The 22,393-nt window shown below is 44.5% G+C and overlaps 3 protein-coding genes across 10 annotated transcripts in view; 1 reads left to right on the top strand and 2 right to left on the bottom strand.

Annotated features, from left to right (window-relative positions):
• Window positions 1–85: 85 nt before the first annotated feature.
• On the top strand, window positions 86–6,093 carry KLHL10 (kelch like family member 10). The gene is made up of 5 exons (XM_036339808.1): window positions 86–279; window positions 2,756–3,245; window positions 4,138–4,755; window positions 5,367–5,516; window positions 5,719–6,093. Exons 1-5 carry the CDS (start codon window positions 86–88, stop codon window positions 6,091–6,093), a joined length of 1,827 nt encoding a protein of 608 aa, XP_036195701.1.
• Window positions 6,094–6,305: 212 nt separating this feature from the next.
• On the bottom strand, window positions 6,306–17,965 carry KLHL11 (kelch like family member 11). The gene is made up of 2 exons (XM_036339805.1): window positions 17,356–17,965; window positions 6,306–11,795 (listed from the first exon to the last, which is right to left on the bottom strand). Exons 1-2 carry the CDS (start codon window positions 17,898–17,900, stop codon window positions 10,214–10,216), a joined length of 2,127 nt encoding a protein of 708 aa, XP_036195698.1. The 5' UTR covers window positions 17,901–17,965; the 3' UTR covers window positions 6,306–10,213.
• A 1,290-nt stretch (window positions 17,966–19,255) lies between these two features.
• The window catches only part of ACLY (ATP citrate lyase), a 47,581-nt gene continuing 44,443 nt past the window's right edge, over window positions 19,256–22,393 (bottom strand). For 5 of the 8 annotated variants that reach the window (XM_036339802.1, XM_036339803.1, XM_036339797.1 and 2 more), the window contains 4 exons: window positions 21,649–21,762; window positions 21,190–21,272; window positions 20,609–20,685; window positions 19,256–20,232 (listed from right to left, as the gene is read on the bottom strand). In XM_036339802.1, the coding sequence (XP_036195695.1) occupies window positions 20,138–20,232; window positions 20,609–20,685; window positions 21,190–21,272; window positions 21,649–21,762 (369 nt within the window). In that variant the 3' untranslated portion in view covers window positions 19,256–20,137. Of the gene's footprint in view, window positions 20,233–20,608; window positions 20,686–21,189; window positions 21,273–21,648; window positions 21,763–22,393 lie in introns of those variants that run through there. The other 3 variants (XM_036339801.1, XM_036339800.1, XR_004972771.1) reach the window with 2 other exon arrangements.

Here is a 22,393-nt window from a genome sequence, read left to right as displayed (position 1 = left end):
GGAGCGACAGCTGGCTGAAGGGGCCCCCCACAACCCTCCCCGACACCCTCGGAGAACAGCCTCCCTCGGCTGGTCCCAGGGTGCCATGGAGATGGAGAACAAGGCGGCCTCCACACGTTTCCACCAACCTCACATGGAGAGGAAGATGAGTGCGATGACCTGTGAGATCTTCAACGAGCTGAGGCTGGAGGGCAAGCTCTGCGACGTGGTCATCAAGGTCAATGGCTTTGAGTTCAACGCCCACAAGAACATCCTCTGTAGCTGCAGTTCCTACTTTAGGTACCGCAGGGCTGCCGGGCTCAGCCTGAGGGGGAATTGGGTGCATTTCAGACGTGGTTCATTTCATGGTTCCCACCCCACCGTCTTATAGGGACACTGTCCACGCACGGGGCTCTGGGAGCCTGGCTCCTCTGCCATCTGAAGAGGCACAACTAGGGCCAGATTCCCTTCCCCCTGATTTTCCATGGGATTTCAACCTACTCTTGGTGGGCCCGCTGCTTTTTCCCTTTGATTCTCACTCTAACCAACCTTTGGGGAAGTTGAGCATCCATACGGGGTTTCCTACTTAAACCTAGATAATAATGCCACTTCAGCCACCCCTATACCCCTGTCCCCCTATCCCGTAGAGACGAGCTTGAACAGGGTGATAAGTTATCAAGGATTGAGGGGGTGGGAAGGGGGATGGACACAGGGGAAGAACCACATAAATATTTATCAGGAGAAAAAAGGGGTGTGTGCGTGGTTTGTGTCCAAACCATTGTAACCCAGGAAATGGAAGGGCTATTTTGTTCATGAGCTGAAAATGTCGGAGTCATCAATTCCAATCAAGATATGATAAATGTGCCCTGGCCGGTTTGGCTCGGTGGATGGAGCGTCGGCCTGCGGACTGAAGGGTCCCAGGTTCGATTCTGGTCAGGGGCATGTACCTTGGCTGCGGGCTCATCCCCAGTGGGTGGTGTGCAGGAAGCAGCTGATCGATGTTTCTCTCTCATCGATGTTTCTAGCTCTCTGTCCCTCTCCCTTCCTCTCTGTGGAGGATCGATAAAATATATTTAAAAAATAAATTAAAAAAAAAAAAAAAGATATGATAAATGTGTCCCACCTGTTGCTCAAAATTCTCGTGGTGATGGACAGCAGGGTCTATAAAAAGACCAGCTGCACATACTTTGAGCTTCGCAGGCCATATAGTCTCTGTCACATGCAACTACTACACTCCCACTCCATAGTGGGAAAGCAGCCATAGACGATACTAAATGAAAGGACACTGAAATTTGAATTTCATTTTTACCCCATTTAAAAATGTAAACGACATTCTTACCTCATGGGCAGTATAAAAAGAAGGCGTGGGTGGAATTTGGCTTGGAGGCTGTATTTACAGACCCCCGCTCTAGAGAATTTTATCTTTAAGCCCATAGTCCCTGAGACCGCCTAGAAAAAGGAAGCACAATATATTATGGACGGGAATTCTGTCTTGTTCAGTCCCTAGCTACAGAGTGGAATAGCAGTCACTTATTTATTCAATAATAATAATTATTATTTTTTTATATATATATATTGATTGATTTTTTACAGAGAGGAAGGGAGAGAGATAGAGAGTTAGAAACATCGATGAGAGAGAAACATCGGTCAGCCGCCTCCTGCACATCTCCCACTGGGGATATGCCCGCAACCCAGGTACATGCCCTTGACCGGAATCGAACCTGGGACCCCTCAGTCCGCAGGCCGACGCTCTATCCACTGAGCCAAACCGGTGTCGGCAATAATTATTTATTTAGTGCCTGTTTTGTGACCAGCGCTATAGTGGGTATTGGAAATAAAACAATGAGTAAAGAGGTAAACGTTCCTGTTCTCATGAAACTTACCTTCTGGTAGGGGGAAGAGGCATTAAATAAACAAACTACATATCAGATTGTAAGTGCTAAGGAAAAAAAAAAAAGGTAGGTAGCGTGGATGGCAATTTTCAATAGGGTTATCACTTTGCTGACAAAGTTACATTTGAGCAAAGACTGCAAGGGGATGAAGGAGTGAGCGAGAGAGATCTGGGCAGAATTCCAGGCAGAAGGAACAGCAGGTAGAGCCCAAAGGTGGAAGCATCTCTGATGTAGTCAAGGAAGGCAAGGCCAACAGGGCTGAAACAGAGGGGGAAGGCGGGAGGAACTACCGTCAGGGAGCTGTGACTGGCCCAGCTCTCACAGGACTTCGGTGGATAATAATGCCACTTCAGCCACCCCCGAAGGACTTTGCATTTTACTTTAAGGAGGGAAGTCAATGGAAGGTTTTAAGAGGAACACTGGTGGTTTAGATCAGACTAAATTCTGGAGGTGTCAAGAGCCAATCAGTTAGGCGGTCACTCCCAATCTAGGCAAGAGACCGTGGTGGTTTGGACCAAGGAGGTAGCAATAGAATTGATTAGATTATGGCTGTGTGTTGAAGATTACTTGCATTTGGTGGGCAATGGGGTTGAGACAGAAGAGACCTGGGTCTTACACCTAGCTCTAGATCCCAATTTTCCCATCCACAAAATGGGAAAAGGATATCGTTATCCTGAGGATAAGAGTGACCAAAATCAAAGCTCTTGGGAAGGTTCTCTCGCCCGCTGTATAAGGCAGCCCGCCCTGCCCCTCCTTCCTCCCGCCCACTTATTTTCAAGGCACTCTTTGGAAAGTGTGCAAACTCTCAACAACACAAAGTGCGGAGAACATGGCAAACTGGAGAGAAATGTTTCAGTGATGGCTCGTTCCTCCCCTTTTTCCAGAGCTTTGTTTACAAGTGGCTGGAACAACACTGAAAAGAAGGTATACAACATTCCTGGCATCTCCCCCGACATGATGAAACTAATTATTGAATATGCGTATACCAGGACCGTCCCTATCACACCTGACAACGTGGAGAAGCTGCTGGCTGCTGCGGACCAATTTAACATCATGGGCATCGTGAGGGGTTGCTGTGAGTTCCTCAAGTCAGAGCTGTGTCTGGATAATTGTATCGGCATCTGCAAGTTCACAGACTACTACTACTGCCCGGAACTCAGGCAGAAGGCCTACATGTTCATACTGCACAACTTCGAGGAGATGGTGAAAGTCTCGGCCGAGTTTTTGGAGCTCTCAGTCACTGAACTGAAGGATATCATTGAGAAAGATGAGCTAAACGTCAAACAAGAAGACGCTGTATTTGAGGCCATTTTAAAATGGATTGCTCATGACTCCCAAAATAGGAAGCAGCATATTTCAGTTTTGCTCCCCAAGGTCAAGTTTAATTATTTTTTTGTAGGCTGCTTAATTGACCGCTTTTGATTCATTTATCCCAGTCGGGTTGTCCTAAGAGCTATATTCAGATGTGTGACAGATTCCAGGGCTGTATTTACATATATTTGTAGAGAAGGCATCTCCTACTAGTTTCTGGAATCTTGCAATTTTCTTTACCCTTGGCATGGCTAGTTCCTTTTATCCCAGTTATATTCTTTTATAATATTTATTTTTCTTTTTTAGAGAGAGGAAGGGAGAGAAACATCAGAGTCGGTTGCCTCCTGCTCACACAATGACCGGGGATAGAATTGGCAACCTGGGTGTATGCCCTGACCGGGAATCGAACCAGCCACTGTTTGGTGTACGGGACGATGCCCCAACCAACAGAGCCACACCAGCCAGGGCATTTTGCCACCCCTCCACCCCCCAGTTTTAGTCTTTGGCCAAAATTCTCCCTGGCTGTGGGGGAAGGAGAGGGCAAGGCCTTCAAAAGAATTCCAGAGTCTTCTTTTTACCTTTGTCCATTCTGAGTTTCCCCAAACCCAAGAGAGAAACTGGAGTTGTAGTCATTTATGTTAATTTGTGTTATTTTACATACAGAGACAGATATTCATTCACAGAAAAATTACTTCAACTTTTTTTTTTTGGTCTAGTAGCATAGTCTGGTGGTCAAGGAATGAGCTAGCTTGCTGATCATTTTCTAGCTCATTCTCAGGATCCAAATGTATACCACCTCTTAAAAACAGATATTTAAAGTGTGTAAGTTGTAAATTTCAAAACAAAACAAAATACGGCCCCACTGCAATTCAAAGGTAGGCTGTAAACCAAGGGCTAAGGGGTTTTTCAGGCCTCCTCACCTCACTTTAAATGACTTGCTGCATTTCCTCCTTAGGTTCGCCTGGCCCTGATGCACGCCGAGTACTTCATGAACAATGTTAAGATGAATGACTATGTCAAAGACAGTGAGGAATGCAAGCCAGTCATCATTAATGCCCTAAAGGCCATGTATGACCTAAACATGAATGGGCCCTCTAATTCCGACTTCACCAACCCACTCACCAGGCCCCGCCTACCCTATGCCATCCTATTTGCAATTGGTGGCTGGAGTGGTGGGAGCCCCACCAATGCCATTGAGGCATATGATGCTCGGGCAGACAGATGGGTGAATGTCACTTGTGAAGAAGAAAGTCCCCGTGCCTACCACGGGGCAGCCTATTTGAAAGGCTACGTCTATATCATTGGGGGGTTCGACAGTGTCGACTATTTCAATAGTGTTAAACGTTTTGACCCAGTCAAGAAAACTTGGCACCAGGTAGCGCCGATGCACTCCAGACGTTGCTATGTCAGCGTGACAGTCCTCAGCAATTTCATCTATGCCATGGGAGGATTTGATGGCTACGTGCGTCTCAACACTGCTGAACGTTACGAGCCAGAGACCAATCAATGGACACTCATTGCCCCCATGCATGAACAGAGGAGTGACGCGAGTGCCACAACACTCTACGGAAAGGTAAAAAACCTGGGGGGGGCGGGGGTAGGGAGGAGGGCCGGGATGTGAAAGCAAACAAGCCCAGGAATAATGCTCTTCCTTTTGGGGGGTGGATGGGAAACAGAAATACCAGTATCTTGGCAGTTCAAACTCCATCAAATGACTAAGTGACCCTTTGTAACTATCTTTTCTTACTTATTCTGACCCATGAGTCTCTTCCCCTGGCTGAGTTTTTATTTGTATCCTTTCACTGTAATAAACTCTGAGAGTATAACCACAAAAAAAGTAAAAATAAATAAAAAGCAATAGATGTACATGTGGTAAAAGAAACTCATAGAGTGCCCTGGCTAGTGGCTCGGCTGGCTGTAGCATTGTCCCGACGTGCCAGGGTTCTGGGCTTGACACGTACAAGGGTCAGGGCACGTACAAGGGTCAAGCAACGAGTGCATGAATGGGTGGAGCAGTGGGTTGATGCTTCTCTCCCTCCCTCCATCCTCTCGCTCTAAAATCAACTTAAAAAAAGAAACTCAGAGTACACAGACTGGTATAAAAGTGCCCCCCACATACCATATACATACCTTTTCATACTCCAGAGGTAACTACTTTAATAATCTTGAACTGTCTTCACACAGGTCTACATATGTGGTGGGTTCAATGGAAATGAATGCCTGTTTACAGCAGAAGTGTACAACACTGAGAGTAATCAGTGGACAGTCATAGCACCCATGAGAAGCAGGAGGAGTGGAATAGGCGTAATTGCTTATGGAGAACACGTATATGCGGTGAGTTTATTGTGTACCACAACAAAAATGATTCCCCTCCATTTTCTATTGTACAACCACTGGTAAGCTTTTGAAAAGGTTTTGTTCCATGGAAGACAGTGGAGGAGGGAGGTATGAAATCACTAGTCCCCCCCTTAGAGGGCCTCCTGGGTGAACAGAATCAGTGGCTAACAGTAAATCATGTTCCCGTTGCTGTCCACAGGTAGGCGGCTTTGATGGAGCTAATCGACTTAGGAGTGCAGAAGCCTACAGCCCAGTGGCTAACACTTGGCGCACGATCCCCACGATGTTTAATCCTCGTAGCAATTTCGGCATCGAGGTGGTAGACGACCTCTTGTTTGTGGTGGGCGGCTTCAATGGCTTTACCACCACCTTTAATGTTGAGTGCTACGATGAAAAGACGGACGAGTGGTATGACGCCCATGACATGAGCATATACCGCAGTGCTCTGAGCTGCTGTGTGGTGCCAGGGCTGGCCAATGTGGGGGAGTACGCAGCTAGAAGGGACAACTTCACAGGATTAGCACTGCGAGACGAAGTAAAGTACTCCGCTTCAACAAGTACCTTACCTGTATGAGCCTCTTCATTTAGCTAATAAAAAGTCTAAGCAATAAGAATTAATTCTTTTTTAAAATAAATGCAGTGTTTAAACTTGTAAGAGTACTGGAAAATGTTCAACATAAGGGAGCCAAGGGTTGGACGAATGAGGGAGTAAAAGGGTTCAAGGAAGAAAGCAATTATCTTCAATAGTACATACTTAAAAGGAAAAACTACACAATGCAAACCAGCTCTAATGAAATACGTTTATTTAAAGCTTATATCGAGACCATTAGTAGCTTTAACACAGGACAAGATAGCTTCAGGAACATAAAACAAGCTATTATACAATGTAATGTCTCAAAGTGTCTTACGTTCCGCATCTCCTCTGACTTAAGGAGACAGTCAAAATTATACGTTCAGTTGTGTAGGGGCTTGGATACTACTGGCCCCCAAAACTCACTGTGCATCGCCTGAACTAAGTACTGATGTCACAAATAACTCAATGAGCCCTAAGCACAGGGACCCTAAGGTCTTCAAACGCCCAGCAAGCACCACTTCCCATGAGTGCGTACGGCAGGAGGAGTGAGTGAGTAGCGCTCTACTGTATGTGCTTCACTGCTGCAGAATGGTCGTCTAGAGCAGACACAAGCCCCACAAAGGTAAGCAACAAATAGCAGTTACTTGGCTATCTAAATTCTTTGAAGCAAAATGACTACTATATTATGTTGTTATTGTATTACATCACTCAACTATGAGTTCTTTTTGTTTCCAATGACCAGAACATTAACAAAAACAAAAATGGACTACTCTCAAGAGATTAACAAACTGGAGTGATGAACTGTGCCAAAATGTTTGACAGTTAAAAAGGAGACTGAATTGTTTCTCAAATATCCTACAGTTAAAGAGCAACCTATAGGCACCCTAGTTTTCTAGTGTAGGCAGATGAACATGCTTCACAATTCTCTATGTTTTCAAAAGACATGAAATGTGACCAATACACCCTTTTTATTTAAGCTTAATTTGAGGAAAGTACACAAAAAAAATCCCTTTGGTTATGCTTGATTAGGCCAAGTAACTAAAATACACAATTTAGCTTACCTGTCTACCAATATATAGTATTCATATTAGAATTATGAAGCAGAGAATATTTAAATACACCACATGCTACACTAGTCAAGAAACATGAAGAAAAAACATGTGCATTGGAAACTGCCTTATCAGCAGCGTGAAGAATTTAAAATACAAAGCACACAAATCTTCCATAAACACTGTATTTCCAGTTCCAAGAGCCTGTTCTATATTTAAAAAGTTAGTATTTAAAATTTTTTGGTCCCAGAAATACTACACAAAACCAGCTGATCAAAACAAAACTGACGTCAATGAATGTTTAGATTTTTTTAGCACAATATTTTTGAATTGGCACAGCAAAAGCCAAGATACCAAGATACATAAGACTAATCATGCAAATAACTGCAAGTGAGATACTTAAACACTAAGCTCATGACTGACATTCTTAATATATGCCACTGATTTTTTTTTAAACCATGGTAGGGTAGGTATAGTTAAGATATCCATTCTGAGATAGAAGTAGATTCACTCCAAGTTATGTATAGTTGTTACTTTTTGTATAATCAATTCCTCTTTTACTTCCACAAAATACCAAAAGCAACAAAACAAGATTTGCTTAAATACACATTAATTGCCTTTTTAAAGCTGTATTTTTATCTGTTTAAATTACCAAACACAATCTTTAAGTTTTCATCAAAAAGGACATTTCCCCCCCCAAAAGGCATTTTAGGTTCTTTGTACTCAGAACCTTTCCAAAAACGCTGGGAAGTTATTTCCAGTTTGGAATTTCAGAATGTCAACCTGGAACAGACTTAAGCAAATCTGGTTTCTTTCCTGATTAACAAGTTAGTTAGGCTATTTCAGAAACACAAGTTATTGATGTAAAATCACACATGTGAATTCAAATACGAAAATTAGCAATTCAGTAGTCAGGAAAACCTGCACACATCATCATGCAAGAAAGGACTTACCCCTTCTTTCCACCCGTGGCCTAGGCTGCCTGCTAAGTTAAAAAACAACAATTTCAATCAAGTTTTCAAAACCAGATTATACCTAGATCTTTGAGTTATAGGGTCTGCCATATCATGTGAAAAAGAGACACCTTCCAAATAAATTGGTGACTCTCAGAAAAGTCTGAGACAAAAACCCCACAAAACCTGCGGGCCCCCAATCCTGCATCACACCCTTCTAGAGAGAAGCTGGCATCACAGCCAGGAAAAGGAAGGATAGCACAGTCTATCAGAGAAATGAGAACTTCGTGCATTGAGCTTTTCTGCCTTACTGGCATGGATCTCTCACAACTAAGTACCAGCATTTCTCAGAATCCAATGGCTTTTATTAAACTAACCACAAATACATAGAAACTGAGAAAACGGCTGGGGTGGGATACTATATCCTCACAGAGAAATATGACTTGCAGTTCCGATCCCCACCCCTGTCTAAATGAAATGGTTTGAAAGCAGATTTCCAACACATTTATTGAAAAACCATCGTAGGTAGTGATATCAATTTAGAAATTTCAGGAAAATTCTTAGTAGAGTCCAAGGGCTAAACATTAGTAGTCTTGCAGCTGAAAGCTAAAATTTCTGGTTGTACTTTTTTTAGTGTTTGATACAACTAATAAGGAGGTTAACTATAATGCAGTAGGGAAAAAATCAATGCACTTAGAATTCTACTTCTAGGACAGTGTTTGGGAATGCCTACGATAGTAGAAAACAATAAAAATATACTGGACCCACATTGCAAACAGTAAGAGTAGGAGTTACTGAGTGCTAAAATAGTCAAACCAAGTGCTAAATTGTATAAAGCTTTTGAGTGTGTTAAGAGAATCAGAAGAATGAATAAAAATAAATTAAAAATAACTACAGTGGTAAATTTTGAAGAGCCAGAATTATGCCCTTAAATTTGGTATTCCAGGCTCAGGCAAAGTTCCAATTAAAGTTCATGGCAATTGGGGAGCATGTGAGGTCCTGCTCCCAGCATATGTGGTCAGTTTGGCTCAAATAAAGTCTTCTTAAAAAAAAAGTCCAGGGCAACTGGATATGACATTATAACAATGGAGGCTGAGAAATAAGGCTTGTTTTTAGCAACATTTCTCTAAATTGTTATTCTTTTTCATTTCAAAAAAACATTTTAGAAAGGAATGAAGATCCTATGAAATATGCATTAGAGCAAAATTTAAAATTGAAGGCATTGAGTGTCGATTGTCATAAGCATTATTTACACTCATGAACTTATCCTCATATAAGCCTGCAATTCCTGAAAAAAGTATTTAAAATTTTTTAATGCCTTTGATTTCTCAGACTACACCAATACTTCTCAGAGAAACAAATTTCACATGTATAATATCCTCTGTATTCAATCAATCAGCTAAAGATCAATACTTGTGCCAACTACCATCATTTCAGAGTGACAGCAGTCAATAACAGTTGGCTAAAGAAATGAAAAATATTCCAAAAAAATGCATGAGCCAATTACAAATTTCTCATCAGTCCTCTCTTCTAGAAGGAAAGAAAACAACATTTCTAGATAAACAAAATGTCAAAGCAAATATTCTAAAATCATCTTGCTAAAATATTGTGCTTTTTCCTTCAAATTTCAGTCCTACTATTGCACATACCTCTTGCAAATGAGGGCTCAATGCATAAATTCTGATCTTGTCAAAACCAACCATTCAGGAAAAAAGTGAAAAGGAATATCAAGGTAAATGTGCAAATAAAACTGGTTCTTAAAGCATGTTCAAAACCTAAGTCCTAAGACAAAGGAGTTATACCTTCTTAGCAGAAAACCAGCCAAGTAACTACGCCTGGTTTTCCCATTTGTCTTTAATAAGATCTTATTTAGCTAGCACATACGCACAAACTAAAGACAGAGACCAAAGGCAGAAAAAGACTGCAAGCTAACAAAAATTACCACGTATTGAATTGAGTTTCCCAGTCTTCCGTTTTTAACTATATTTCCTTTATAGGGGGCAATCATCAATTCAGGTAGAAAATAAGTTATTGACACACTTTTTCAAGTAACAGTCTGGTATCTTCAGCTTCACAAAACAGGTGTGTAACTGTTTTAAGCTTCACGTATTAGAGAACCTAGCATTCGATCTGAGAGCTTGGCACTCGCCGCATGTTTAAGGCGTGCCGATGTATTTCTTGCATCTGTCGGATCCGGTCCTTCTGCCACATTAAGTTCTGAGGCATAGGGTATCTCTGTGTGCCATGCAAGTACCGGTATGGGATTCTCACGTGGCAAGCAGTGGCTCTACAGCGAGGCTGCGGCATGGGAGGAAGCAGCATCCACCTCTTCCGCTCAGCGCAGTATCGGTAGGCTTCTTTCCGATACTGCTTGTCAATATCATCACTGTTTTTCCAGCCTCCAATAATGAAAACGTCATCTTTGTAATAGCAAATGGCTGCTCCTTCAATGCTTAGGACTTCTGGAGGCAAGCTTTCAAGGATCTCATCGGAAACTTGGCTGGCGATTTTTCTGACCGCCTCTTCATTTTCCAAAGAATAACTCTTGGGACAACATGATGCCGTCTGATAAAAGTTGGAATTGACCACAGACATTTGGAAAAAGCAGTAATTGTCAATAAGTGGCAAAGATTTCACATCTTGCCACTGTCGAGTCTCTGTATCGTAGCAGGTGATTACGGCCTTTAATCCATCTTCAGTGTCCCGATCCACAGGAGTGCGGGCAGCGATATACACAAACCGGTCTTCAACGGCTAGTGCTTTGACATCTCGAAGAATCTTTGGTGCTGATTCCAAGTTGTGCCACTTATCAATCTCAGGATTATAAACAGTAACATCTTTAAAGCCAGGACTAAAGTTGCCATGTCCTCCAATGCTATAGAGCTTCCCTTTGACTTGCGTTAGCCCAAAAGAATGCTTCCTTGTCATCAGACTACAAACATGTTCCCATATATTAAAATTTGGGTTATATCTTTCCACAGTTTTAGCAAAACCTGGTTCCATTGATCCAGCAACATACACGTGGGATTCCGTTACTGCAACTGCATGGCCATCCAGGTGATTATGAATATGGGGCAGGTTTACCCATCTGTCCTCATCAACAAAATATCCCACACATTCACTTAAATAGTCCCCTCCTTCCGACACGCCTCCAATAACCATGATCACGTCCATGTTTTGTCCATAGCGAGGTAATAATGAGACATGAGAAGCAGGATGCTGGAATGTACCAGACTGTATGTTCTCAGCTCTCAGAGCATGCCTCTCCACTGCATCAGCCACTAACTTGACACAAACTTCATTATTGGCCACCAGCCTCTCTGGTTTGACATGCCGAGTAAGATAGGTAGGTTTCATCTGCGACAATCTGAGCAATTTAAAAAGTTCTTCAAAGTATCTCTCCCTCTCTTCAGCATTTCTCTGAACCCACTTCAAAACTGTTTCAAAAAGAACCTCTTCGGAATCAACCGTAATTTCCAAGTCTGACAGCCAGTCTCGAATAAGATGGAAAGGTAATGTATAAAATTCCTCATCCTGAATTACTTTGTGGAAATTTCTCCGTATCATATCGGCAGCTTTCAGAGCAAGTTGGCTCAGGGTATACATGTGAGCTAAGCTATGAATGGCCACACAATTAGAGAGATGAAGTTTTTTCTTGAGAAATTCTCCACAAAATTCTTTTAAGCGAATTAATAGGAACCTAAAATCAAGAAAAAGAAGGATTAATTTTCAAATGTGCATGTGGCTGCATTTTGAGAGCATCTGAATTATACAAATTGAAATGGTAAGCTTCAACTTACTTAATGCACAATATCTGAAAAAAAGCAAATCCTCCCAAATTAAAATGGATTATGCTGAAAAGTATGTTTAAAAGCTATAACAGTCCTATACTTTATTTTCACTTTTTTTGTTGTTGTTAAGCCTCACCCGAGAATATTTTTCCATTGATTTTTATAGAGAGTGGAGAGACAGAGAGGGAGAGAGAGAGAGAGAGAGAGAGAGAGAGAGAGAAACATTGATGTGAGAGAAGCACAATGAGTGGTTGCCTCCTGCATGTGCCCCAGCCAGGGCTAGAGATGGAGCCTGCAACCTAGGTATGTGTTCTTGACTGGACTCAAACTTGGGACCCTTCAGTCTGCAGGCTGACACTCTATCCACTGAGCCAAACCGGCTAGGACAGGGGTGGGCAAACTTTTTGACTCGACCACAACGGATTCTTAAACTGGACCGGAGGGCCGGAACAAAAGCATGGATGGAGTGTTTGTGTGAACTAATATAAATTCAAAGTAAACATCATTACATAAAAGGGTACAGTCTTTTTTTTTTTTAATATATTTTATTGATTTTTTACAGAGAGAGGGATAGAGAGTTAGAAACATCGATGAGAGAGAAACATGGATCAGCTGCCTCCTGCACACCCCCCACTGGGGATGTGCCCCCAACCAAGGTACATGCCCTTGACCAGAATCAAACCTGGGACCCTTCAGTCTGCAGGCCGACGCTCTGTCCACTGAGCCAAACTGGTCAGGGCTTTTTTTTTTTTTTAAGTTTTATTCATTTCAAACAGGCCAGATCCGGTTTGCCCACGGCTGGGCTAGGACTATTTTCACTCTAATTTGCCCTTGCAAAGGCAAATCTCAATTTAAACTTGTCTATGCCATCCTACCCCAATCCCTTGCCAGTTCCCAGCCTCTCTTCAAATGAGGCAGGGTCTCAGTGAAGAGACTTTCCTAAGCACTGACTGCACGGTATAGGACCTGTGGATCCCAGGAGGCTGTTTACTCAAGCATCAGAAGTGGAGTTTCTGTGTCAGAGGTTTAAACCTCCTCTTCACCGTACCATCCTCCCAGGTCAACAAATGAAGGGGGGGAGGTGCTGGAGAGTGGGGGAGCTGCAGTCTCATTAAAGCAAGGGTGGCAAAGCAAACAAACATCTGAAGAAGCCAGGAAATAAAACAATAAAAAAACATGTACAGGACAGTCAGGTTAAAAAAAGAAGAGCACTGGCAGGTGTGCTCAGTGGTTAGAGTGTTGGCCTGCACACTGAAGGGTCCTGGGCTGGATTCCCAGTCAAGGGCACATGACTGGGTTGCAGGATCGATCCCTGGCCCCAGTCAGGGCATGTGCGGGAAGCAACCAATCAATGAATCTGTTTCACATCCCTGTTTCTTTCTCTACTCCCCCCACCCCGCCCCCTCACCCCCTTTCCAATGGAAAAAATATCCTTGGGTAAGGATTAACAAAATAAAAAAGAAAAGAAAATGGTTTGGAATGTAGCTGGCTAGAAATTGCCTGCCTACCTAAATTTGTTTAAATTAAAAAAACAAAAACAAAAAGCACACACACAAAACCACATTTCAGACAAATTCATAAATCTGGCAGCATTCAGCCCCAAGGGTAGCCAGTTTGAGACCACAGCGTTAGAAAGATTAAGTCCCCAGAACTGAGAACCTCAACGATATACGGATGACTACATCAGTCCAGACCTATTTAATTCAGTAACCATTTATTATTATGGTTATTACAACTATTGTGAAACCTGAGGGAGAGAGGGCTCTTGGTAGCTAACTGGGCTCAAATTTTTAAAAAACAGAGCCTAGCAGCCATGTCTACATACTGCACCAAAGTACTTGCCTCAGAACCCAGCTATGTTTCTGCCATCTGAGCTAGCCCTTATAATAGAGGTGTTCCTGAAATTCAATTTCAACCAAAAGGCCTGAAGCTTTCCCCATCCAACTGGAAGCTGTGCAGCTCCAACCAACCTGAGTGGCTCTATTCTGACCAATCAGGACAGTGCATTTTGGACCAATCAAACTGTGAGGACTTGGAGTCCTCATTTGCATGATGACAATCAGGCACTAGCGGCAAGGAATTCTATCCAAATAAGCCAGCTCCCCTCTGGCTCTGACAGCACACTTTCTTTTCCCACCAAAAACTGGGTGACCCTGGCTGAGCTGAACCACCAAAGATGTCTCAAAGGAGCAGAGTGGAGCAGCCCAGTGCAGGCCACAGCAGACTGGCACAGAACGCAGCAGCCCAGTGCAGCACAAAGCAGACCATGGAGAAGCAGAGCAGAGGAGAGCAGAGCATCTAGCTGGAGAGGGGCCTGGCCCCAGGGCTGCTTCACAGCCCTGCTGTCTCACAACTGAGCTGTTCTACAGCCCGTGCTGTTTTCACAGCTGTGCTATATCACAATTGAGCTGTTTTGCACTGAATAAAGTTTCCTTCTTCACCACACCCCAAATCGGGGGTTCCTGTTGCCGTTGAATTGGTGCCAATGACAATCGGACAACACTGTCGAACAATGATATAAAGATGAGTAGCTCCCTTCACCCTCTTCAGTGAACATACATCTTAGACATAAAACAAAGGACAAGGTGTAGTAGTAGAGTTCCAGTGGCTCTCAAACATGTCTGGGTGCCTAGATTCCCAGGCTCACCACCCTACCCAGCTCCTATTTTTGGCAGGCACTCCAGGTAATTCTCACACATATTCCCTCAGATGGTGTTTAGAACACTGCTCTATGAAAACAAGAGCTAGCATATACTAGGCATTTGCCATGTGATGGGCATTGCAAGCTGCACTTCCTGTTATTTATGTTATAAGTGCCCTACAAGGTAGGCAGGATCAACAGAGTATATGGGGGGTGAGGAGTGGGGGGTTAGGAGAATGATCCTCTCTCAGCGCTGGTAAGATTAGATGTGATGGTTGCAGGCTACTCAGAAGAGTGCCTGACACAAGGCAGTTGCTCAGCGGCTGACAGATGGAGAAGTTAGTGCTTTAAGTAAACTGCCTGGGGTGTTCTCTCCTCCTCCTTATCCCCAACTCCCCAATAAAGCTGGGACAAATCTGAAGAACACAAGCTCACCTGACAAAAGCAAACACAGCATGAGTGAGTGCAATCACCCTTCCCCCATCTCAGATCTATAACTGCCCCACCCTGTTCCACTCCATTCTCTATTGGATGACCTCCGCCTCACACTTTAAGAATAAAGAGAAGCCATCAAGCAGAAACTTCATCCTCCCACCACCCACACTGCCTACAGCTGTACTCTATACTATGCTCTCCCAGTCCAACTTTTCCATTAAAAAAAAAAAAAAATCTTTTTTCCCAATTGATTTCAGAGAGGAAGGGAGAGGGAGAGAGATAGAAACATCAATGATGAGAGAATCATTGATCAGCTGCCTCCTGCACAGTCCACTGAGCCCACATCCCGGGGATGTGCCCTGACTGGGAAATGGAACCTTGAACTCCTGGTTCATAGGGCGATGCTCAACCAGCCAGGCCAACTTTTTCATTTTTAATATGAATTCTATCCACTTCTTGGTTTCAAAGACTTTGCTCCTGCAATTATTCCCCTGTCCTGTAACATTAATCTCTCCTATTCTACTCTGTTATTGCCAAATTCAATGATCACTTGCGGTTGACAGAGCTGACATGATTGGCACCCTTCTTTCTAGTCTTCTCTGCTGGTTCCTCTTTAAGATTCTGAAGAATCCCAGGACGCAGTCCTGCCCCTTCACTTTTCTATCTACACTCTCTTCCTAAGTAATTTCATCCAGTCTTATAGCTTCAATTATCATCTGTATGCTTATTTCCTCCCAATCTCTAGCTCCCAATGCTCTGATACCCACCTGCCTACTCAGACTTCTCCTGGACCCAAACCAAACTCCTGATCTTCCTCCCAACCTTGCTTTCCTGCAGTCTTCCACGTTAAATAACAACTCCATCTTTCCAATTGCTTGAGTCCAGAAGCTAGCACTCTCTCTCTCACACCTCACATCAAATCCATGAGCAAATTCATCTCCTCTATCTTCAAAATATACCTAGAATTGAAGCACTTACTACCTTTACTTCTCCCTCCTCAATCCAAGTCTCTACCACCACGGCAACAACCTCTGCTTCTGCCCTTGCTGCCCCCTCCTTTTCTAACACAGAATTCTTCAAATCAGAATGCGTCATTCCTCGGCCTCAAACCTTCACATCTCATTCAGAGGAAGAGTCCAGGTCCTTCCACAGGCCAACAAGGCCGTACGGGACCTGGATCCATTCCCATCACCACCCAGAGGCCTTTCCTACTCCTCTCATTCGGCATCTCTCTGATCCAGCCACAATGGCCTCCTGTTATTCTTTACCATCCAGATAAGCTACTTCAGGGCCTTTACACCAACACTGATTCATCTCACCTCCTTCAGTTCTTTGCAAAATGTCTTCTTTGTGAAGGATTCTTTATTCGATTTAAAAAAATAGCTTCTCTCCATCAGCCCTTTCTGTATGTCCCCACCACGTTTTATTTTCCATCATAACTATAACCATCACCCAACACGCTATCTATTTCACGTATCTGCTGTCCATCTACCAATGTGAGTGCAATGACGAAGGGACTTTTGTCCGTTTTGTTAACCGCTGAATTCCCAGCACCTTTAGAACCCAGTGTCTGAACGGGTGCATAATACTAGGTACTCGATAGGTGGTTGTTAAAATAATGTATCTGTAACATAATGCTGCCCCAACAGGCTCCTCCCAGCTCTATAAATGGCTTTCGTTCACCTGCCCCCTAACCAGTCTCCGAGCATCCATTCCTGCCCTCTACAATCCCCTTTCCACCGCTGCAGAATCATCTTTTAAAATACTTAAATCGGATCATTTATTTACCCAGCTTCCCATCACCCAGTAACATGCAAACTCCTTATTCCAGCATTTCACACACCCGTCTCCCCTTCACCCACCATATCCAGCCCCACTGGGTTTTTCTTTTTCAGTTCTTCTCTGAGCCAAACTGGATCTTGCCTGAGGGCCTCTGCGCCATCCGCCAGGAAGCCCCCATCTTTGCTGTTTAAGGGTCGGTTTAAATGTCATCTCCCGAGAAAGGTCTTTCCTCTACCCCATCACAATCCTTCCACCCCCCACCCCCCACCCCTTTTCCCTTTCATCCCTTTCTAATGTCAATACGGCACTTACAACAAGCGGGCTTTCCTTCTGATTGCCTTTGTTCCTCCACCGGGGATCTGAACTCCCTAAGGCAAGTGGCCCTGGCCGGACGGGCCGGCTGCATCCTCAGTGGCCAGCGCCGAGGCTGCCCGCACCGCCCCGCCCCGCAGGCCCTCGGCAGGTACCAAACAGTGCATTTCCTCTGGGCTCACTGGCGCTCAGCCGCAGGCACTGCCCCCCGCACCCCCTCCCCCCCCGCCCGCCAGCGGCGCCGTCGCTGGGGGCGGCCCTCGGAGGCCAGCATCTCCCCTCCCGCCGCCCCCGCCTACCTGTCGGCCAGCTCCAGCACCTCGTGCACGCTGCCCGTGCTGACACGGATGCGCCCGGTGTACATGTATTCGATAACGGCTTCCACCGTGTCGGGCTCCGGCCCGGGCTCGGAGCTCCACTTGCGCATCTCCACCCGGCCGGAGCGGGACTCGGAGAACTGGCCCGAAAGCAGGGGCGTGAAGTACTCGGTGGCGGCGGCCAGCACCGAGCGGTGCGCCCGGAACTCGCGGCCGCCGGCCCCGCCGAAGCACAGGGTAATGTCGCAGAAGAGGCCCTGGCGCCGCTGCTCGTTCTGCCTCCACGACAGCTCGGAGCAGTGAGAGCTGCACTCGAAATCCTCGGCCTCCGGGCCCGGATCGCCCCCGCCCGCCTCCATGGCGGACAAACAGGGCCCGGACCCGAACTCTACGGTGCCGCTGCCCCTGACTTCGGCGGCCAGCCCGGCCGAGCCGGCGGCGGCCGTTTCCATGCTCTCCATCTCCAGCACCTGCAGCGATGCTGCTGCGGCTGCTGCGGCCGCCGCCGCCACTGCCGCAGCCGCCATCTTGACGCCGCAGCGCCGGGCCGCCGCAGTCTCCGAACGGGCCGGCCGTTCTGGTGCGACACAGAGGGATTCTGGGAATAAATAGTGGGCGCAGACTGCGCCGCGGGCCGCGGGGTCTGCGCACGCGCCGCGCGCCGCCCACGCCGGCCACCTCGGGGCGGCTGCGCGGGACGGCGCTCGGGTCGGGCGGCTGCTGCCCGCGCGGCGGTGGGAATGGCTGGTGTCCTTTCCGTTATTAGCAGCGAGTTCTTGCTCGTGGGCATTTTGCAAAACAAAATCCACACGACACCATCACCCATTGCTAGTGTCTTGGGCGGCCATACAGGATTAAAAAAAAAAAAATCCTCACTGGGGGATATTACTGATTTTAGAGGGAGGGAGGGACAGAGAAATTGAGAAAAAACATCGATGTGAGAGAACACCGACTGGTTGCCTCCCCAAGGCACCTCCCACCCGGGATGGACCCTGCAACCTCTAGGTGCGCGCCCTGACCTTGAACCAACCCTCTGTACCTTTTGGTATGCGGGAAGATGTACCAACCGAGCCACACCGGCCAGGGCAGGATTTTTATGTAAAGATTTAAAATGGCTTGGGAGTAAATTAAAAAAACAACAAACTTGAGGCCGAGCTCCAACTTATGGGTGAGTTGGGCATGCAACTCATGATTGAGGGCGAGCAAGTTATTACCTGGGAACCCATTATCTTCTAGCATACGTTGAAGACTGCCGTGAGGATGAAACCAGAGGCTTGTGTTCTGCAGTGCTTGGCCGGCATAGCTATCCTGTTCCCTATATAGTTGTTAAAAAGATGGCCAAAAGCCACTTTGGGGTTTTAAGCAAAGGAGTGTTTCAAATTCGATGTTTTAAAAAATATCACTGGTGGTTGCATGGAGAATGCACTGTTGAGGGGTTAGAAGTAGAACTGGGGCACAAGTTAGCACACTAGATGTGGATCCATCAGAGATGCTAAAGGTCAACTGAATGGTAACTACTGCGGTGATTATTTTGCAGCGCATACAAATACAAAACCATTATGTTGTATGCCTGAAGCTAAATTATTTTTAAAAAAAGATAAATTGACAGCACTTGTCAACCAGATAGAGAAGGAAAGGATGGCTCCCACGTTGTTGGCTTGTGTATCTGGATGGGTAGAGCTTTGGTTCTCATTCACTAAGAGGGAGGTGCAAATATAAGGGGGGGGGGGGGTAATTTCGTTTTTGGAAATAGTGTTTTGATTGATTCCTTTTTAAAAACAAAAAGAGGTAGATGAACATTTTTAAAAATACATGTAAAATTACTTGAAAGTAAAGTTCAAAGGAATACAGATGAAATGGTATGGATGACAGGAGACAGCAGGAAGGTATTCATTGTTACTATATAGTTTATTCAAACCAATCTATGATAATACGGAGAAGAGACTGAGGTGGCAGCTGCCCAGAATCTTGTGGATTACAGATGCAAACTGGCTGGAGAGGAGTCCTTGGACCCACACTTCAGTAACAGACAGACAAGTCAGTTGCATAAACATAGAGAACATAAGACACAGACATTTCACAGCTTTTTGCTTTGCGTTTCCATTTTAAACATATGTATGTTACAACTTTACATTTTAACGTACTCCTCCACATATTCTGTAACAATGGCTAAGGATGCAATGGTCTCAACAGGACATAAGCAGACTTTGGTCTGCAATATGGAACGTTTCAGTGAGATACCAAACAAACCCTTAACACAGAACACACAAAAAGACTCTAAAAAGATCAGATTAATACAATGTTTTTTTTTATGTTATATAAGCAGGAAAAGGGGGACATGGAAACACAAGACATTAGGGGTGCCTTAAATGTATAGTATCTTGAGGTCTTCAAAGTTTCATTCCCTTCCTTCAAGGGGAAAAATTTTTTTTAACTAATGGAAAAAAGAAAGCATCAGAAAGCCCGACAATGAGGAAAAACACTATCTTGACAGTGCTTAGATGCTTTTATGTAATAATTACAGCAGGTAGCAGAGCAAATGTCACAAATATTGGCTTTTTATTTCTATGCTTAAAAAAAAATATTAAGCGTCTTTGTATGGACTGAACAGTGTTAGCCTGTGGGTGTTGGTCTTCCGTGCCTGTACACCAGTGGGTTTACAGCCCAGGCCCATCCTAGAGCAAGCTCCAGTGCCAGCTGCCCGCACACTATTTCCCAAGGGAGGAGTTGTCTTCACTTCTCTGCAACAGGATTCCTGGCTCAGTTACATGCTCATGTGTTCCGGAAGAACATATGAAATATCATCCCACGGGTGACGATATAGCCCCTGCTTCAGCCTCTTCTGATCAAGGTAGTGTCCTAAAATGGAGCAAATGCATTTGTTTTTTTTTTGAGTTGGTGAATTTGTTAATAGTTTGGTGAAGGAGAATGGATAAGAAAGGGAAATGCATCTAATACAAAAGGCAGATACAAAGAAATGGGGAAGTAAATCGAGACCCATTCCATAGGTGATGTCAGGCTTGGTTTGCAATCAAAGTAACTTCCAAGACAAGGGAACAAAGGTAAAGATAAGGGGGAAATGAAGGTAAGAAAGGACGGATTAGAAACAATGATTAAGTCAATGTGACATCTCTTTTTAGAGACTCACCACATGGGTTAAGCAATGTAGCTGGACCACAGGGAAAAAAAAACAATCCCACCTAAAACCCTCTTAAAACAATAACAACTCACTCACCAATGAAGCCCATGCTCCTTCCCAGAACAAAGATGCCATTGAGGGCTCCAATGTCAATATATTCATCAGCTTCTTCCCTGCAACACAATCAACATGTAGTATTTTTGTTTTGTCTTTAATCCTCACATGAGGATATGTTTCCACCCATTGTAGAGAGAGAGGAAGGGAGAGAGGGAAACAGAAACACTGATGTGAGACAGAAGCAGCAACTGGCTGCTTGCTGTATTCACTGCGACCAGGGATCGAACCCGCAACCTTTCAGTGTACAGGACAACACTCTAACCCACTGGGCAACATCGGCCAGGGCTCAACATGTAGTTTTAAAATGGCTCACATGACGGCCCTCCTCCCAGACAGTACAACCTCTGCTCAGGAGTGAGAAGCTAGTTCTCTTTGATTTCAAAGTGGAGAAGAGGGATGCTCTGGGTGGTGGGAGTAGAGGCAATTTTTCTTCTTTTTTACACCACTACTACACATTTTCTAAGTTCTCTATAGTGAGCATGCATTATTTTCAGAGTTGGGAGGGAACAACAACAAAAATCAATAAACACTGTGAAGAAGGAAAGGGCTGCTAAGCTCACCGAGTGAAGGACCCACAGTTTCTAAGCATGTCTACAAATGCAACTCCGATGAAGCCATCTACATTCAGGATAAGATTTGGTTTCTGGGAAGGCAAAATATTCAAAGCATTTGTCATTATTTCTCATATTTCCCTTGTAATTTTCTACTATTACTACTACTACACTACGTATTCTGATCACCATTAAAAAAAACTCCTCCCAAAGCATCCCAGTTGGTTAGAAGAGACTGTCACCGAGTTCAATCCCCATTGTCTAGCAAGGATCTGACACTAGTTGACACTTAGTATATGTCTGTTGAACTTACTAGTAGTTATGCAACAGAAATAAAATTTTTCAGAAAACCAGGTTTAATTTTAGCTACACAATCAAAAGATAACTTGGCTGTCTCATTTCTGCCAAGAAATTCACCCAAGAAATTCTGCCAAGTAATTCAAGAATTAGGGGCATTTGCTTTTTTACCTTTGAGGTGGTAATCTTTTCCACTTCCAGCGCATAGTCGAGCAGGGGGGTGGCAGGGAAGTGCTGTTTGACATAATCTTTCAGAATCTGCACTCGCATGTCTGGGTTGTTTATCTAGAAAGTGATTTAAAGTTACAGAGGAATTCACTCTAACACTTCTACTAAGGAGTATGTTTGTGCTCATGTCACAAGTAGGCACACTACATTTCATATCCAGGTATGCAGGAGGCAACCGATCAATGATTCTCTCTCATCATTGTTTTGATCCCTCGCACCCTCTTGCTTCCTCTCTGAAATCAAAGATATATTTTAAAAATAAATAAATAAAATATTTATTCCCTGGCCTCTACCCATCAGGCTCGCCCTGATATTCTTGCTTTTCCTGTCCCAGTGAGTCAGACTTAACCATGTGACTTTCATTGGCCAAGGAAATTCTAGTGAAAGTGAGCTGTACCAAGCAGAAGCTTTAAGAACTTCTGCCATGACTTTTCCCAGATAGGGGCTGCTTCTTCTGTGTAGAGGACAGAGAACAGAGCAGCAGGCAACCGCAGTGAGGGTGGGGTGAATCCCACAGGGGGTGTAGAGTGAATAAGAAACCCTTGCTGTTGCAAGCCACTGTGATTCTGGGAGTTGTGTTACTGCAGCATGCATAGCCTCAGGTGCTGATATGTCCCCTTACCCTGACCTGTCCTTTCTCTTATAAGGTTCATAGGATGAGTTTCCAGCTCATCATATTTTCACACGA

Source organism: Myotis myotis, unplaced genomic scaffold (genome assembly GCF_014108235.1).
Source record: "Myotis myotis isolate mMyoMyo1 unplaced genomic scaffold, mMyoMyo1.p scaffold_m19_p_17, whole genome shotgun sequence".
In the NCBI taxonomy this organism is placed as follows: Eukaryota; Metazoa; Chordata; class Mammalia; order Chiroptera; family Vespertilionidae; genus Myotis; species Myotis myotis.
This window is presented reverse-complemented; position numbering and strand designations above follow the sequence as displayed.

What these genes read in the sequence shown, in the direction of transcription:
- KLHL11 (XM_036339805.1), bottom strand. Translation starts at nt 17,900, where the DNA reads ATGGCGGCTGCGGCAGTGGCGGCGGCGGCCGCAGCAGCCGCAGCAGCA. An exon ending in GTGCTGGAGCTGGCCGACAG is followed by an intron (nt 11,796 to 17,355) that starts GTAGGCGGGGGC and finishes TCTTGATTTTAG; the next exon opens with GTTCCTATTAATTCGCTTAA.
- KLHL10 (XM_036339808.1), top strand. Translation starts at nt 86, where the DNA reads ATGGAGATGGAGAACAAGGCGGCCTCCACACGTTTCCACCAACCTCAC. An exon ending in AGCTGCAGTTCCTACTTTAG is followed by an intron (nt 280 to 2,755) that starts GTACCGCAGGGC and finishes CCCTTTTTCCAG; the next exon opens with AGCTTTGTTTACAAGTGGCT. An exon ending in TTTCAGTTTTGCTCCCCAAG is followed by an intron (nt 3,246 to 4,137) that starts GTCAAGTTTAAT and finishes TTTCCTCCTTAG; the next exon opens with GTTCGCCTGGCCCTGATGCA.